Here is a 16,811-nt window from a genome sequence, read left to right as displayed (position 1 = left end):
ATTTATCCTGTAAGACATGCAAAGGTCAGGGGTGTTCAAACTGTTGGCTTTCCGTATCTCCACGGACTACAATTCCCCTGAGCATATGCTGGCAAGGACTCATGGGAATTGTAGTTCATGGACATCTGGAGAGCCACAGTTTGATCACCCCAAGATTTCCTGTTACCTCCACTAAAGAGTTGATCCTAAAACTCAAAAGAACTGCAACCAGTCAGAACTGGCATGACTGAACTAGCTGAACTGATGGTCCAACTTGGCGATGAACTTAAAGTCCTGAAGAGTCAAAATCAAAACAAGATGCCGGATTCAGTTCACCTTTTTTTTTAATTGATTGCAATGCGAACAGGCATAAGTATTTTATTCCATAAAATAAGAAGATCCGAACTATACAGAAGGAGGTGCATGCTTTAGAACAGTGTGGATACCTTGCAAACAAGAGCAGGAATCAGTCCATGAGAGATGCCGAGCACATTGTACGAATGGCAAAGACTTGGCAGCATTGAAAGCTCGGAGGTAGGGGAATGTTTCATGTTTCTGACTGCTTAAAGCACTGACATGATCAAATACAACCCCCTCGCTGCCCGCCCGCCCTCCAAAGAAACATACATTTGTGCAGGGTGTAGACGTTACAAGACGAATCAGGCTGCCCTTCCCCATCAGCAAATGCAACTTGTGATCTCACCGATTTCTGAGTTATGGCAGTGACTCAAGAAAACAGAAAGAAGGCACAGTGACACAAAGGGGATGAGCAAAAAGAGTTGGGGGGTGGGGAAGCGGGGAGAGGTTTACAGGCAAAACCCCACAGCTGTCAGCTTCTTGGAAACCAAAGGTCATTCAAGACAGCCCTCCATTGTGGCACACTATTGCCCTACAGAGGCGAAAGCAAAATAATTATGATGGCGATAATGCTGTCAATGTAATCTATAATCCCATTAGAACACTTTTAAGCTGATCTGCTGAAGTTAGCGGAAAGGATTAGCACGCAGATACGCATGGCTGTTTTTATGTGGCAACTGGGGCTAGGGTGAAGAATGATACCTGTTTAAATATGCTTCTTCTCTGTACTGCAATATGTGGCAAATCTGTCTAATATTGTATGCTAATAGTTGTAATGCTTGTATTCCATCACTAGGTGCCGCTATAGTGTTCCTTGCTAAACTAACAAGGACTCCAGTGGCACTTTTTGAGGACACATCAGTATGTGCTTCTGAGACACAGATGTTCCGTCCATTTTGGTAAAGAGAAACAAACGTCTTCTGAGAGTGTTTTATTTTATGCAGAGAAACAGGAGGTGGTAGTGGGGAATCAGGCCAGTTCAGCCACGGAAGATCCTTACAAGAAAGGAACGTGTCAAAAGTATGGCTGATCACCGTTTCAGGAAAAAAACAACAACCAATAAGCAAAGACTGTCTTGTGCAATTCATTGTATAAATCATTCCCAATAACAGCTTGATTATCTTTATTGCAGGAACCTGTTGAAAAATGAAACATTTGTTTCTTCTTCTTGCATTCCATTGACAGAGGAGCTCTGAACCAGAATAAATTTCCTCGGGAAAGATAATCAATTGGCATCAGGAGTTATTTATTAAATGACAATGTCACATCAATTAGCTTGGCACGATGCTACCGGCTACCTACTGGTGAGATTGTCTTTCGAGGGACATTTGTTCAGCCACAGTGGCTGGAAGACAAAAAACCTGCATGGAACAATAATAGGAAAGAGAAACCAGATTGGGTCTCCGCGTAAAACTCACCATAAACCACCTTATGCTGTAGAATTTTCATGTTTAAGGAGCCCAAACTCATGAGAGTCCAACAGGCTTAAAAATAAAAATCCTTCACACACTAGCATGGATCCGGCAACTTCGAGAAGACCCTTCTGATGTAGTACGTGGTAGAAACCTATCACAGTGTGGCGGCATTGTGTACTTTTTGCAAAGCAAAAGGTGCATCGTTTGATCGCAAGGACAGAAATCCGGAATTTGTGTCTAATGGGAGTGAACATGGAATATTCCAAGCCCTTCGCAAGTTACGGGGAACGCAAGCGCAATCCATGTCCTGCTCATCATTCTTTGGATGTGTGCTGACTCATTCTCATGTTGCAGTCAATGCCTGCACAGCTGAACTGGGGTCGAAATCTTATGTTTATCCAGGTATTAGTCCCCAATTTCATTAATAAAGCAAACAAATGCTGGGTCTTTTTAACAACCAGGCATGCCCACATACTGGCAGGATGTACATGTGAACACTGTAACATGAACGAGGGCTCCAGTCTCACCAGAATACCCTACATGATTCCATCACTTTGTCATTTTTTCCCAAAATACCCCGGTACTAGTTTTGGCTCTGCAGTTCCCAAACTGGGGTGTCTAAACCCAAGCAGAGTGTGTCACTTCTCTCACGTGAACATCTGCAACACATCCCATCACCAAGGCACATGACTTGGGAGGCTGTTAGGGAAAACACGCCTTATTGGGGCTTTCAGGCAGATCACACCTTTGTCATCTCAAAGCCTTTGTTGCGTGGCAGACCTGTAAGAATCCTGACAGCATCTAAGGTGGGCTGAAAGGAATCTCTGCTATAGCACAGCGTTTAAATCCCGGAACTCCCAACACCGTCTCCAGTTTCTGTGCTGAAATACATTTTGGGGATTACCAACAAAAGCCTTCGAAAGGAACAGGCTTCTCAGTGGAACAGGCTTCCTCGGGAGGTGGTGGGTTCTCCATCTTTGGAAATTTTAAAACAGAGGCTGGACAGCCATCTGACGGAGAGGCTGATTCTGTGAAGGTTCAAGGGGGTGGCAGGTTACAGTGGATGAACGATAGGGATGTGAGTGTCCTGCATAGTGCAGGGGGTTGGACTAGATCAGGGGTAGTCAACCTGTGGTCCTCCAGATGTCCGTGGACTACAATTCCCATGAGCCCCTGCCAGCATTTGCTGGCAGGGGCTCATGGGAATTGTAGTCCACAGACATCTGGAGGACCACAGGTTGACTACCCCTGGACTAGAGGACCCAAGAGGTCCCTTCCATCTCTATGATTCTAAGGTGAAGGAGGTGAGGGTTTCACTTAAGGCTGGCTTGATATGAATAACCAAGGATTTTAACACTCTGCACATACCACTGGAAGATTTAACTTCCTACCATGGTGGTTTAGAGTTCGGTTTTGTTACGGGTCAAAGATCCATCCATGTTCTGTGGATAACAGGGGCGTGCTAGCATTTTAGATGTTATAACACACCTTCATTATTTGCGGGGGATACGTTCTCAGGATCACCAAAAGTGGCAACATCCACAGGTATGGGGAGGCAAAACTACCAAATTCCCCAAGAAATTTAACAAAATCATGACTAAGGATGGCGTGGCAGGAGTAAGAACAGGCTGGAGAATGCACCGCACAATCGGACTTGCAGAACACAAATGTGTAAAAGTGTGGGTTATGGATCTGTAAATGGCAAAGGTCAACTGTACCTCTGTCCTCTCAGAAAGCCATGAGTGGGTAGAGTGTCCTACCGGAGTATACGTACAAAGGGAGTCTAGAAGAGCCATTCCCAGCATGCAGGGCAGGAAGTTGGGATTGGGGGGGGGCAGGGGGCGGGGAGGCAAAAAGAAGCAAATATTAAAAACCAGGAGTCATTTTGGACTTTCGAAACAAAGCAGTCCCCATGAAAATAAGGTGTTTTCTGTGCGATCAAATGGTATGCAATATTTTGTGTTTATGGACAAAAACGGGTAGGAATCCTATCAACAAATACGTTTGGCATCGGAAATATGTGAAATCCATAAGAAGAACATCTAGCTAATGACTTGAACAGAAGAAGAAGAGTTGGTTCTTATTATATGCCGCTTTTCCCTACCTGAAGGAGGCTCAAAGCGGCTTACAATCGCCTTCTCATCCCTCTCCCCACAACAGACACCCTGTGAGGGAGATGAGGCTGAGACAGCCCTGATATCACTGCTCAGTCAGAACAGCTTTATCAGAGCTGTGGCGAGCCCAAGGTCACCCAGCTGGTTGCATGTGGGGGAGTGCAGAATCAAACCTGGCATGCCAGATTAGAAGTCCGCACTCCTAACCACTACATCAACTCTAGGATTCTGTAAAGAGTGGCTGGACAGATACTTATCCTGGATGCTTGAGGCTGATTCTGCATTGAGCAAGGGGTTGGACTAGATGGTCTGTCTGGCCCAACTCTATGAATCTATAAGCAGTGGCAGGACAGATACTTATCCTGGATGCTTTAGGTTGATCATGCACTGAGCAGGGGGTGGGACTAGATGGCCTGTCTGGCCCCTTCCAACTGTAGGATTCTATGATGGACAGAGACTTATCCTGGATGCTTGAGGCTGATCCTGCATTGAGCAGGGGGATGGACTAGATGGCCTGCCTGGTCCCTTCCAACTTATACACCCAAAAAATCTTGCCTAATTTACTCACATGAGACTTTCCATTGGCTTGGACGAGGCGGTAGTTGTCATGTAGGAGCAAATATGTTTATCGGAAAGTTGATTAAAGAGCAGCAGATCATTTCTGTTGAGTCCCATTTGTGGAGGGAGTGTCTTTGCTGCAAGGAGCATTCGACAGCGCGGGCTCTCACATGCAGCATGGAACATGGAATGGCCCAGGCAAGGAGTTATCACTTAGGGAGAATTCAGCCATCAGTTCCTGTTAACACAAAGCTAGGGACCTGGCAAAGAAGCCAGTGAAAACTGTCACCAAGGCCTGCTTTTAAGAACTCTTTCAAGCCACAGATCTAGTTTACCCTACTTTACTCTTTCTTGCATGCCCAGAGAAATGCCAATTGCCACATTGGGTTTGGAAGGCGAATTTCTTCCAGCCCAGACTGGCCAGGGATTCTGGATTAAGGGGGTTTTTTTGGGGGGGGGGTCATCTGGTCATGGAATTGGCGTCACTGTGTGTGGGCAGGTAGTTGTGAATCCCCAGCATTCTGCAGGGGGTTGGACTAGATGACCCCTCCCAACTCTAGAATTCTCTGATCTTTATCTTGGGCATTTTTCCACACTGGTGTCTGATTAAGGATGTTCTTAGAGCTCAACACCACAGGCAGCGATGGGATAACTCTGCGCTCAGGACTGTTTCGTGCACCGCGCAGAGTCAAACCCGAGCTCGCCTCTGAACATACGCTCGCAAGGACGCTACAGCTAGATGCGGAATCCCGAGAAGCGTGCCCGTCGCAAACGCGCCTGTGTCGTTTTCCCATGTCGCAGGGTTCATGTTTCAATGTATACTTAAAACAGCAAACATTTTGTTCTTCAAAAGCACAGTGGGCAATGAGCCATAAAAATACGGAGACTAAGTACGAGATGGAAAAGTGCTAAGTGGATTGTATTTAATGGATCGCAGTCAGAGTTACTAGAGGCTTAGGAAAGGATGAGCATGAATACGGTAATTCTCTCTACGTTTCCCCCCTTGACTTTAAGCCGTGGTTCTGTACACGCAGCCTTTTGGCATCAGCTGTTCCTTTTTTGCCTTCATCTTATGGTGCTAAGAGGGGGTTAAAACGTCCCCCGTGTCCCAGCAGGATCTTCTGACACGTCATTCCCCACCACGCTCCCTGAATCTTGGGCACAAGTGCTGTGGTCTATGGGTCAAATACTTCTGCAGTCTCTTGAGTTTAGCAGTAAAAGCCAGTGGCGAAATCAGCCTATTTCAGCTAGGGGAGGTTTCTAGATTGCTGGTTGGTGCTTATAAGAAAGGAATGGAGAGCCACTGATTTCCCCACAGCTGACTGAGTTCAAGAATCTTGCCCCCCTGCCCAAATATCTTTGTATTTTGTGCCTACGAACTGTCAATGTCAGGAAAAAAAAGACTGTCAAATGAGAACAAACAGGATTGGTCGTGTGCAGGTTTTACTTGCGTGTCATGAAAACCTTCCTGAAATGACCATGAAGCTACTCCTTATAGCACCCTGCCAAACTGAGACTCAAAGCAGCTTGGGGTGTGGGTAGAGGACGGGTTTATTTCAGGATCGCTTGGTAAGACGGCAACCATGAAAAACGCACCCTGAGCCCTGGGCAACTGTGGCTCAGCTGACTGGGCGGAGGGACCTCAGAGCCGTCCTGCTTTGGAGGAACGCCCGCTGCCATGAATGGGTATTTTTCTGATTCAACCCCCCCCTCTTGTTCTTTAAATAAAGGCATAAACCCCATTTCTCACACTTTTCTTAGGTGGGGAAAAAAACCCAGTGCTCTGGATAGAGCGATAAATGACCTGGTTGCAGCCCTGGGTGAGATACACTGAAGAGGGCTAAGACTTTAGGAGATAAATAGGGAAGGGGTGATGATGAGTCTTAGAACAAACATAACACAGCATGCTGTAAGAGGTGAAACCGTTACCTGTTTGACACAGACCGATCCTGCCCTCCAGCCGATCGCGGGTCCGCAAAGCCGATGGAGCCGCCGTCCATCACCTTCCCGCTCCCCCCGCCCCCCTCACTCCCCTAGCCCACCAGATTTCTGCGAAAAGGACAGGGAAGGGAACATGTGGCCCACTAGCTGAAGCAGATCATGCTGGGCCAAGCGTTTGGCAAGCGCAGGGCAGCTTTCCGCATTTCCGTGCTGCTTCCCGGATAGAAACCGAACTGGGCCCTCGGACCCGAATCCTGTCCCCGAAACACTGAAGAAAGAAGACGCGCATGGTTGCAAAGGTGGCGGTTTCATGCAGCACGGCAATGGCCTCGTCATCCACAAGAGGAAGGAGGAAGGAGACAGTTGTCACTCCCCCACTCCCCGTTTCGTGTTTCGTTGGTGTTGGAAGAGCCACTGCAGGTCGCAAGAGACATCATGCTTCAGCGGGGAGCGCCAGAGGAGGGCCCACGGAGAGAAAAAGAAACCATCACGGGACACGAGGAGTCGGGGAGGGGGGAGAAAGACAGCCGTCCTCGTCTTCGTTTTTGTTCCCCCCCCCTCCTTCGTCGCCGCCGTCTGCAGAACATCCTTCAGGACACAACAACAGGACGAGACACAGAAGAGCATTTGTCGCGAGCCGTCAAGTCCCTGGAGAAAAGGAGCGGATGTGGAGGGGTCAGTACAGAAACCAGCCCCCTCGGGCTGGAAAAGAACAGCAAGGAGCTGCTCTGACTGGCCTGGCCTGGCTTGGCATCCCATCAGGGCCACGTGGTTGGTGGTTAGGAACGAAAAACCCTGCAAGAGAGGCAACGGTGAAAGCGCTTCAGTGATAGCTCGGGACTCTTCCCCCACCCCTTCTTGGAGTGTGCTTGAGTTAGTGCTGTTCTGCATTCTGATTTTCATCAGGTGTGCGTCATTATTGCTTCAGGGATGTCTTCCTTTTTCTCACAAGTTTGGCTCCCTCTAGGGGCCGATTCGATACTACATCTCTGTATGTCCGCCATAAGGTTTTTATGTAACATTGAATTGACCACTAGGGGCAGCAAAACAACTGCGGAGGGGGGAACCGACCCACAAGCAAGAGAGACACAGTAGCAACAAACATGAGAACGCAGATGAGTCCGTAGAATCTTCATGGCTGACAAATCACCACATCTACTACGGGCAGAGATGCTCCCCCACGTGGCTACCTGTACGCTCATCAGTAGAGCCCAATGATTACAAAATCTTTTGCAAACCCCTTGACTTTATGCATTGCTTGCTGGCTTTTCCATACAGTCCCGTGTCATTGACTTGCATGCAAGTATTCTTGCCTGCTTCTTTTTGCACTACTAAGGTCTGGAAAAGATTGTTGGTTTCTCTCTTTTGAGAAATCAATACATAGGATGTGCTCCACAGTCTACGGCACACACAAATTAAACTTTAAAAATGCATGGAGATGTGAGAAGCAGGCAGAAAAACATAGACGAGTAATGAGTAGCATTCCGGCTACGTGACCAAAGGCATGGGAGAACATGAATGGTTGCCTGCCTCTGTTATATTTCTTTTAGGGTCACAGTGTCTTGGAATAGGGGATATCCTTGGCTAGGTATATGCACTAAATAAATTCATAAAAGAAAGAAAAGTGTCCTTTCCCCCCCTTATTTCTTTATTCTGTGGGACTTCTGTCAAAACGGAATGCAGGTAATATCCGTTTTCGGTGAGATTCTTTCATCAGTGACGTCCTTATATATAATAATAGTATAATACTGGCCACAGGCTCACATAAGTATGGGGATACCGGTCTGTATTGACACGTGTCAATACTACAAAAAAAAAAAAAAAAACAGCAACTAAAAAATCCAAAAAAATGACACTTTTCTTTCTTTTATGAATATATTTATTGTATTGCCAGTGGATAGGTCTGTTTCTCTCTGTTTGGTTTAATTATTAGACCATCCTTCTTATACTCTTGTAGGTATATGCACTGCCAGATGATCATATTAGCGCTGGCAGCAGCACCTGTACTCGTGTTTCCTTTGCAGAACTCACGTGGTCTGATTATTTCCTGCTACTCATCCAAGAGATCTGCATGCCCATGGTGGTTGCAATGGAATCCACTATTAGAAACACAAGGGGGCACAATTTTATAACTTCTAAGAGGCTGGCATCTGTCAGTTGCGGAGAGGTGCTTCTCTACTGTGTGGGGAGATCCAGATATATTTAAAAGAACTCTCAAGCATGTAAACAAACTGGGAAGAAAGAAGAAGGAGAGATGTTTTTTGGTACCCGGTAATAATGCAATGTAAAAAAAATGCTTTCTGTGGCTCCACTGCTGGCCAGAGCCATGGGAAACATTATTTTCGGGTTTTTAGAAGGAGTTTTTGTGGGCAAGGGTGGGGAGAAGCCAGGCCAGGCTCTGTCGTGAGTGGTAGTAGTGGGAGGAGTAGACAGACTCAGCGGGCAGCTTGAGGAAGAGAGCAGGAGCTGGTGGAAGTGACGCTTGGGGAGTGCTTGCAAGGACGGGGAAAGCATGCCCAGACAGCCTGACTTCTCCCTTTCCCATGGGTTAGCGTCGACTTACACCTCGTCGTTTCCTGTGGTGAAAAAGGGAATGTGGATTTCTCCCTGCTCCCTTGCTAAGGGCCAACTGAGGGCCTCAGTCGGGCCAGGTCTGGAATGCCCTGGATTGGGCCTGATTCACTATGGAAGCAGGAATTAGCCCTGCACCCAAATGAGCAGTGATTGCAGCCAAATCCTTTGTGCAGAAAAGGTCCCTGAGAGGCAAACAGGGACAACAGCAAACCAACCTCCAGAGCAGGGGTAGTCAAACTGCGGCCTTCCAGATGTCCATGGACTACAATTCCCAGAAGCCCCTGCCAGCATTCGCTGGCAGGGGCTTCTGGGAATTGTAGTTCATGGACATCTGGAGGGCCGCAGTTTGACTACCCCTGCTCCAGAGGAACGCTGCTCCATATCACTGAGCCAATACCTTCAGATGGAGCATTGCTATTCCCTGTTGAAATAGAAATCACGGCTCTGTGACAGAGCGTGAATGCCCCAGGTTTAGTCCCTGGCATCTCCAAGGATCTCATCCTGCCCATGCTGGGGAAGAATTTTGTTGGCCTGGGATCCTGAAGAGCCGCTGCCAGTCAGACGGCACTGAACTAGTTGAGCCGACAGCTTGACTCAGCGTACAGCCGCGTTTGCATATTCAGTTCGAAGGAAGGCTGGACTGAGATCCCCTTTCCTGCAGTGGCTTGAAAAACCTCATTCAGAGGCATTTAACCCAACATTTCTGTCTTTGCACAAATGCACACCAAGAGCAGCAGACGAGGTTCAGGAATGTTTGAAGAGGAGACAGACCAAGGTGGGTTGCCGTGCTGGTTTTGAAGTTGTGCATGCACACGAAAGCTCATGCCTTCAAGAAGACTTTGTCGGCCTTAAAGGGGCCACTGGACTCAAGCTTTCTACCCCAAGGAGGAAGCAATTCTAGCCAGGTGTATTCGAATGGCTGGGATTTTGCTTCCAGGACAGTAGGGGGCAGTGTTGGCTTTAGATTCAGCAGTGGCTAAGCAAGCACAGAGAGCCATACTAGCAAGAATGACTTGAATAGGTTAGCCGCTATTTGCAAACGCCGTAAAGACAAAGCCAGGACTCTTATGTGTGTCTGTGGTGGGGGAAGAGTGAATCGAGGTTTGTCAAGAACAGGGCTGGTGTTTAATTTCTAAACAGGAGGGGCCAGCAGAGTAGAAAACACCTTGAACGCTCTTAAATGCACTCTCTCTTTAGAGGCCAGGAAGAGAAGAAAGAGGAGGAAGAAGGTGGTGGGAGAGAAGGACACCAGAGTCCTTCTGGTGATGGGTGCTTCGAACAGGGAAATGAGCATGCGTGGGTACCAAAGGCACAAAAGGAGTTTCTTGGGGAAGAATTTGGAGGAAATCAGAGGAGAAGGCATGCAGAGTCCGGGGAGGGAAACACAGCAGCAAGGAAGAAAGGGGAACGGTCATGTGAGGAAACAGGAAACTTTTGAGGAGCTCAGGGTGGTGGATACGGTTGCCAGCTTTGGCCTGGGAAACAGGTGGACATTTTGGAAGGGGAATCTGAGAAGGATGGGACTTGAGGAAGGGAGGGGCTTCAAAGAGGCATAACGCCATGGTTCCAAAGTGAACCGATCCCTGTCACCTGGAGATCCCTTGGAATCCCAGGAGATCTCTAGCCACCATGTGTAAGTTGGCACAGTAAGCCTAGCGGTGAAGCTGGAGCAGAACATTCACAGCAGGCAGGAATGGGATGGGAGACGAAAATGGAGCCACCGGCAGGGGGACAAAGCCATGGGCGGCTTTGAAGATTCAATTTAAAGAGTCCAACCTAATAAAGCTGTTAGCCTCCAGGATGCTGAAGGGCCGGATTCACTTCCTCTGCAACAGATCTGTGGCTCGCTCTACGGAATTTCTCCGTAGTAAGGCAGATTTCCTGCAGGGATTGGGTTCTTACAGGACTGATCCTGCTGAGCAAGACCAGAGCCCGCCTGGGCACTACTTCTGGAGGGTGAGGCAAGGCTCCTGCAAGTGAGCTGACCCGCTGTGGTTAGATATCAGGGGAAATAATTTTCATAGTCAGAAAAGTTCAGTAGTGGAATCGGCTGCCTAAGGAGGTGCTGAGCTCCCCCTCACTGGCAGTCTTCAAGCAGTGGCTGGACAGGTACTTATCCTGGATGCTTTAGGCTGATCCTGCACTGAGCAGGGGGCTGGACTAGATGGCCTGTCTGGCCCCTTCCAACTCTATGATTCTATAAGAAGTGACTGGACAGAGACTGATCCCGGATGTTTTAGGCTGATCCTGCACTGAGCAGGGGGTGGGACTAGATGGCCTGGATGGCCCCTTCCAACTCTATGATTCTATGATTCTGTAAGCAGTGGCTGGACAGGTACTTATCCTGGATGCTTTAGGCTGATCCTGCATTGAGCAGGGGTGGGACTAGATGGCCTGTCTGGCCCCTTCCAACTCTATGATTCTATAAACCGTGGCTGGACAGGTACTGATCCTGGATGTTATAGGCTGATCCTGCGTTGAGCAGTGGGTGGGACTAGATGGCCTGTCCGGCCCCTTCCAACTCTATGATTGCATAATCCTTCGATTCTCCTTCAGGACTTTGCCACCTGCTCCCCACCTCTTTCTTCTGCAGGCCTTATGGAAGAAGACGGCAGCGTATGGGAGAGCCGATCAGGGGCGCCCTGATCACTTTGCCTGCTGGCTCTGGAACTCTCCAACTCTTCCAGCCCTTTCCCACCGCATGGATGTGAAAGGGAAGCGAACAGTAAAGGCACGCCGGGCTGTGAGTTGCAGCTTTCAAAGCAAGCCACCAGGCTTGTGCGAGAAGGTGGCAGAACCTGCCTAGATGGCTCCGTACTCCGTGATCCCCGCCCACGCTGAACGAGAAATGTAAATGGCGGTGTCAGGTTGCACCACCGATACCTCCGAGCGACACAAAAGGCTCCCGCTCTTGCCAGCCCACGCGTTGCGGAGAAACAAAAGCACAGGTGAAAAGAAAAAGCCAACTCACTCATCCGTGTCTTTCTTGCTCTCCTCGATGTGCGCAATCGACTCGGATCGGAGGCGGTTAGTCACTTCGTAGGTGCGCAAGGTGACTCCAAATATATCTTCGTGGTAGCGGTTGTCATCCTGCAAGGGTGGTTAGGCGTGGAGGCAGCCACAAGTGCAGAAAAAGGAAAATCCACAGCACGGTTACTTGTCTGCAAATATTGGGCATTTAAGAGACACCCTAAAAGGGCTTGTGCCACAGCAATATTGGATGCATTTATTGTAAACACGGACTACCCCATCAGCACAAAGCACTCTAGGCATGTTCTGTTCAATGTTTATTTTTTAAAAATTGTCCTGTTGTTATAAGACACCATAAAGACAACAAAAACAGTGTCTTCAGGCTAAGGCGAAAATAATTAAAAATCAAGGAACCAAAACCCCCTCTAAAAGCTCATCAGTTGTAATGTCAGTAAAATACTGAACAATGGCCCTTTATGCATTGGTAGTTTCCGTCATTTTCCCCAAGCATTCCCATTGGGGGCATTTTTTCCATTCTGCATGTCCCTTCACTTTAACTGCACACATGCACTGGGCTATCTCTTCCCTTCTGCATGGATTTTACACCCTCCAGTATTTAGTTTCCATTGGCTGGCTCTCCAAATATTTTGATCATGCTAATACCATAGCACAAACCACCACCTCCTCAGCAAAAAGCTCTTGGCACATTCTGTACAATATTTGTTTTTCAAATTATTCGATGATTATTATCCTAGACAGTAAAACACCGAACAATGGCTATTTATGCATTGGTAGTTTCCATCATTTTTACCAAGCATTCCCATTGCATGTATTTTTTCATCCTGCATGTCCCCTCCCTTTAACTGTACACATGCGTTGGGCTATCTTTTTCCTTCTGCAGGGATTCTGCTCCCTTCAGCATTGAGTTTGTTTCCCATTTGCTGGGTCTCCAGGGTTTTCAATCATGCTATTGCCAATGAAAATAATAAAACCTATCTACAGCAAGAAGCGATGGGGAGGACCAAACATTCTTGGCCCTTGAGTCTTCCCACAGCAGAACGTGGTTTGCACAGAAAAATGGACACCAGTTTACTCTAATGCAGGGGTAGTCAACCTGTGGTCCTCCAGATGTCCATGGACTGCAATTCCCATGAGGCCCTGCCATCAAATGCTGGCAGGGGCTCATGGGAATTGTAGTCCATGGACATCTGGAGGACCACAGGTTGACTACCCCTACTCTAATGAATGGAGAACTGGACACCATGCTGCATGCTGAGTCATCAATTGTTACTTACCCTTAGTTTGCTAAGGAAAGCACTGGCTTCTTCTGCCATCAGCTTGCCCTGCTGCTTCACAATGCTCTGGATGGTCTTGAGAACATCACCAGCCATGGTGACATCCCCACAAACATAGATGTGACCTCCTTGTTCCTTCAGTGCCTTGTAAACAGATCCTGCCAGCTGTTCCTGCAGGACATCCTGCACATATTTCTGAAGGGGGAGGGAAAGGGGATAACATGAGGAGTCATGTTGCATGCTAAGAATGAAGAAGAAGAAGAGTTGGTTCTTATATGCCGCTTTTCCCTACCCGAAGGAGGCTCAAAGCGGCTTACAATCGCCTTCACTTTCCTCTCCCCACAACAGACACCCTATGGGGTGGGTGAGGCTGAGAGAGCCCTGATATCACTGCTTGGTCAGAACAGTTTTATCAGTGCCATGGCGAGCCCAAGGTCGCCCAGCTGGTTGCATGTGGGGGAGCGCAGAATCGAACCTGGCATGCCAGATTAGAAGTCCGCACTCCTAACCACTACACCAAACTGGCTCTCCAGGAGGAGAGTGGCCAGGTAATGCATGGCTCCCTGCAGGCTACGGTGATGGGCAGCAGTGCACATTTTCCATTGGGGATATTGTTCCAGAGAAGGGGAGAGGAATGCAGAAACAGGCTATTATGGTCTCAAATGCAGAACTGCATCTTCCTTGTGTCTTGGAAGTAAGGGGGGTTTCACTTTTAGGCTGTAAAGACAACCTCCCTTCCTCTTTGGCCTGAACAGCAGGCAGAAAGGATATTCTGTAGCTGGAAATGTTGTAGCCACCAAAGGGGAACGTGGATGGGGAATGTGTGTGAGAACCAGCCCTGAAAAGCTAGGACAAGCAACCTAATATCGCACAGCAGTGACTCGGATTGGCTCAAATCCCTGCTTAGTCATGGGACTCACTGGCCAATCTCGAGCCAGTCACCAGCCCTTAGCCACACCTACCTCCCAGGAACTGGAATTCAACTCAAGAAACTAGACCCAGACAGGTTTTTTTGGGGGGAGGGGGGCACTCAATCGCTTTCCCTATTAAACATCCTCCTCTCACATGGCTTGTCTATGCAGCCAGTATAATCATATTAGGGATCAAAGGGGACCCAGACTTCTTTTTTGCACCAGTGGAAAAATTGGTAGAAGCCAAGCCAAGGTTTTCCAGCTGCTCCCTCCACTGAGCTTTCAGGGGTTGTCTACAGCTGTTGCCTTGGCAACAGGGCCTGTGCATTAAGACCAAGGCAAGGTCTGTGGCTTATGGCCTCTTCCTCAGTCTACAAATTCTGTCACTTGACGAACTCTAGCCAGCTCAGCGCCCTCTGCATTGTTACCAATAAGTCTTGTGTTGGGCAGGCCCAGAGTGGATGTGGGGTGGGTGGGTTACCTTTGGTTTGTCCGGCTCCCGGGAATAGGCCGTGTAGAGCTCCTTGAAGACCCCCTTGCTTTTGGCCAACAGGGTCTCCTCTTTATAAATGTGGTCTATCTTGGACTGTCGGCAACCAAAGACCAGCGTCATGGGACATGGTTTCAGCCCTAGGGGAGACATTAGGGGAGGAAGGAAGGAATGGAAGTGTGAGGTTATTCTCCTGCCTTTCTTCCCAGTAGTTCAGGCAATTTGGCCACAGATTCATTTGAAGCCATGGTCACCTGGCCCCCTAGGGTTCCAGATTCCTGTGTCAGGGGACCCTCGAGATTGTCAGAGGCTTACAAAGGATTTTTCAATGGGGTGATAGGCAGAGGCAGACACGGGGCTTAAAAGCCAGCTGGTCTATAAGTACTAATATTTGCTAGCCAAGAATGTCTGGAGCGTGCTTACGGGCTCCGTTGTTTGGTGGAATAGGGCTTAAAGGAGAGGGAAGACGGAACTTAAGCCACTCTCAACCTTTGAAGCCTGCTGGCAGTAGAGCTGGCTCCTCTTTTAACCAAAGCAAGTGAGTGCTACTTGAAACCCTCTCCTGCCCCTTCATAGAGGTCCTCGTTGAAAGAGAATAGCTACTTCCTCAGAATCAGACCTACCTTGGTGAGTCACGTCAAAGAGCCGCTGCTGCCAGAAACTCCGGAAAGGAGCGATTCCTGTCCCGGGACCAATCAGGATGCAGGGAACCTGTGGATCTTGTGGCATGTGGAATCCAGGTGCTCTGGGTCAAAAGTGTGGAGTTCCATTGTGATCATGCATGCAGACTTACCCCCCGCAATAACATTACAAGCTGACAACACTGACACGCTTTCCGATCCTGTCTCTGGTCATTAAACCACATGCCCTATTTTAAGGTTTAGACCAGGGGTAGTCAAACTGCGGCCCTCCAGATGTCCATGGACTACAATTCCCAGGAGCCCCTGCCAGCATCCGCTACCCCTGGTTTAGACAGACATTCATCATATTAAGGGTGTGATCCCCAAGCAGACAAGGAAGAATCAAGATCTACAACTACATAAAAAACAGGCTCCAATCTGCTCCGGAAACCAAATTGAACACATGGCGGTCAAGCATGCAGTCTTCCCTTCCCTCTCCCAAAGGGTCATTTCAATAGGATCGAAGCTTACTTCTCAGAACCCCAGCCCTCCACACAGGGGCTCTTACCCTCTGACAAAACACGGCACGACTTCATCTGTCTGTATGCGGCTGAACCAGGAGGAACAGACCCCGTGATGTATTGGCCCGTTCCCATCTAGAAGAAGGCAGAGAGGAGATGGGTCATTTGGATGGCTGAAATAAATATTAGGAAATGTCTGACCATGTGTGCCTGTATATTTTCCTCAGTTAGAATCACAGAACCATAGAGTTGGAAGGGGCCACACAGGCCATCTAGTCCAACCCCCTGCTCAACGCAGGATCAGCCCAAAGCATCCTAAAGCATCCAAGAAAAGTGTGTATCCAACCTTTGCTTGAAGACTGCCAGTGAGGGGGAGCTCACCACCTCCTTAGGCAGCCTATTCCACTGTTGAACTACTCTGACTGTGAAAAACGTTTTCCTGATATCTAGCCTATATTGTTGTACAGTTTTGTCACTTGGATCTTGCATATGTCCTCCTTGGTAAACGGGATCTTGCGTTTGCCCTCCTTGGCATGGCTAGGTCGGATACGTGGTTTTCAGACCTGCGGAATTACCTCCGGTGTGATAGGAGACCACCGCCACCGTGAGGTGGACCTCGTCAGGGTACATGTCAGGGGAGGAGCTAATGGAATAGTAGCGAGGTTGGAGCAATGGAAGCTGGGTCAAGAGGAGCGTTGAGGGCATCTGCACTGATGGGAACTCCTCCAGCACTTCGACCAGGGTGGGGTTCTTGGACCACTTCCACTCCTCGTACTCCTGGAGACCCTGCAGAGGAAAGAAAAGGAGGCAATGTGGTGCTAAGAAGAACAGCTGTTTTTTTGTACCTCGTTTTTTACTACCCTAAGGAGTTTCAAAGCAGCTTACAGTCGCCTTCCCTTCCTCTCCCCACAACAGACACCTTGTGAGGGAGGTGGGGCTGAGAGAACTCTGAGGGAGCCGTAACTGACTTGAGGACCCCCAGTAGGCTTCATCTAAGTGGCTTAAAGTCACCTTCCTTCTCCCACAACATACATTCGTTCCTAAATAAACTTTTTTTCTGCTGTTT

The 16,811-nt window shown here is 48.5% G+C and overlaps 1 protein-coding gene across 5 annotated transcripts in view; it reads right to left on the bottom strand.

Annotated features, from left to right (window-relative positions):
- Positions 1-305: 305 nt before the first annotated feature.
- The window catches only part of NOS1 (nitric oxide synthase 1), a 178,283-nt gene continuing 161,777 nt past the window's right edge, over positions 306-16,811 (bottom strand). For 3 of the 5 annotated variants that reach the window (XM_077307378.1, XM_077307380.1, XM_077307382.1), the window contains 8 exons: positions 16,321-16,531; positions 15,793-15,880; positions 15,228-15,349; positions 14,596-14,744; positions 13,204-13,398; positions 11,910-12,028; positions 3,006-7,012; positions 306-2,888 (listed from right to left, as the gene is read on the bottom strand). In XM_077307378.1, coding sequence (XP_077163493.1) covers positions 6,955-7,012; positions 11,910-12,028; positions 13,204-13,398; positions 14,596-14,744; positions 15,228-15,349; positions 15,793-15,880; positions 16,321-16,531 — 942 coding nt within the window. In that variant the 3' untranslated portion in view covers positions 306-2,888; positions 3,006-6,954. Of the gene's footprint in view, positions 2,889-2,997; positions 7,160-11,909; positions 12,029-13,203; positions 13,399-14,595; positions 14,745-15,227; positions 15,350-15,792; positions 15,881-16,320; positions 16,532-16,811 lie in introns of all 5 variants that reach the window. The other 2 variants (XM_077307381.1, XM_077307379.1) reach the window with 2 other exon arrangements.

Source organism: Paroedura picta, chromosome 13 (assembly GCF_049243985.1).
Source record: "Paroedura picta isolate Pp20150507F chromosome 13, Ppicta_v3.0, whole genome shotgun sequence".
Classification (NCBI taxonomy): domain Eukaryota; kingdom Metazoa; phylum Chordata; class Lepidosauria; order Squamata; family Gekkonidae; genus Paroedura; species Paroedura picta.
Note: the sequence above shows the minus strand (reverse complement) of the source record. Positions and strands in the feature narration are given on the sequence as shown.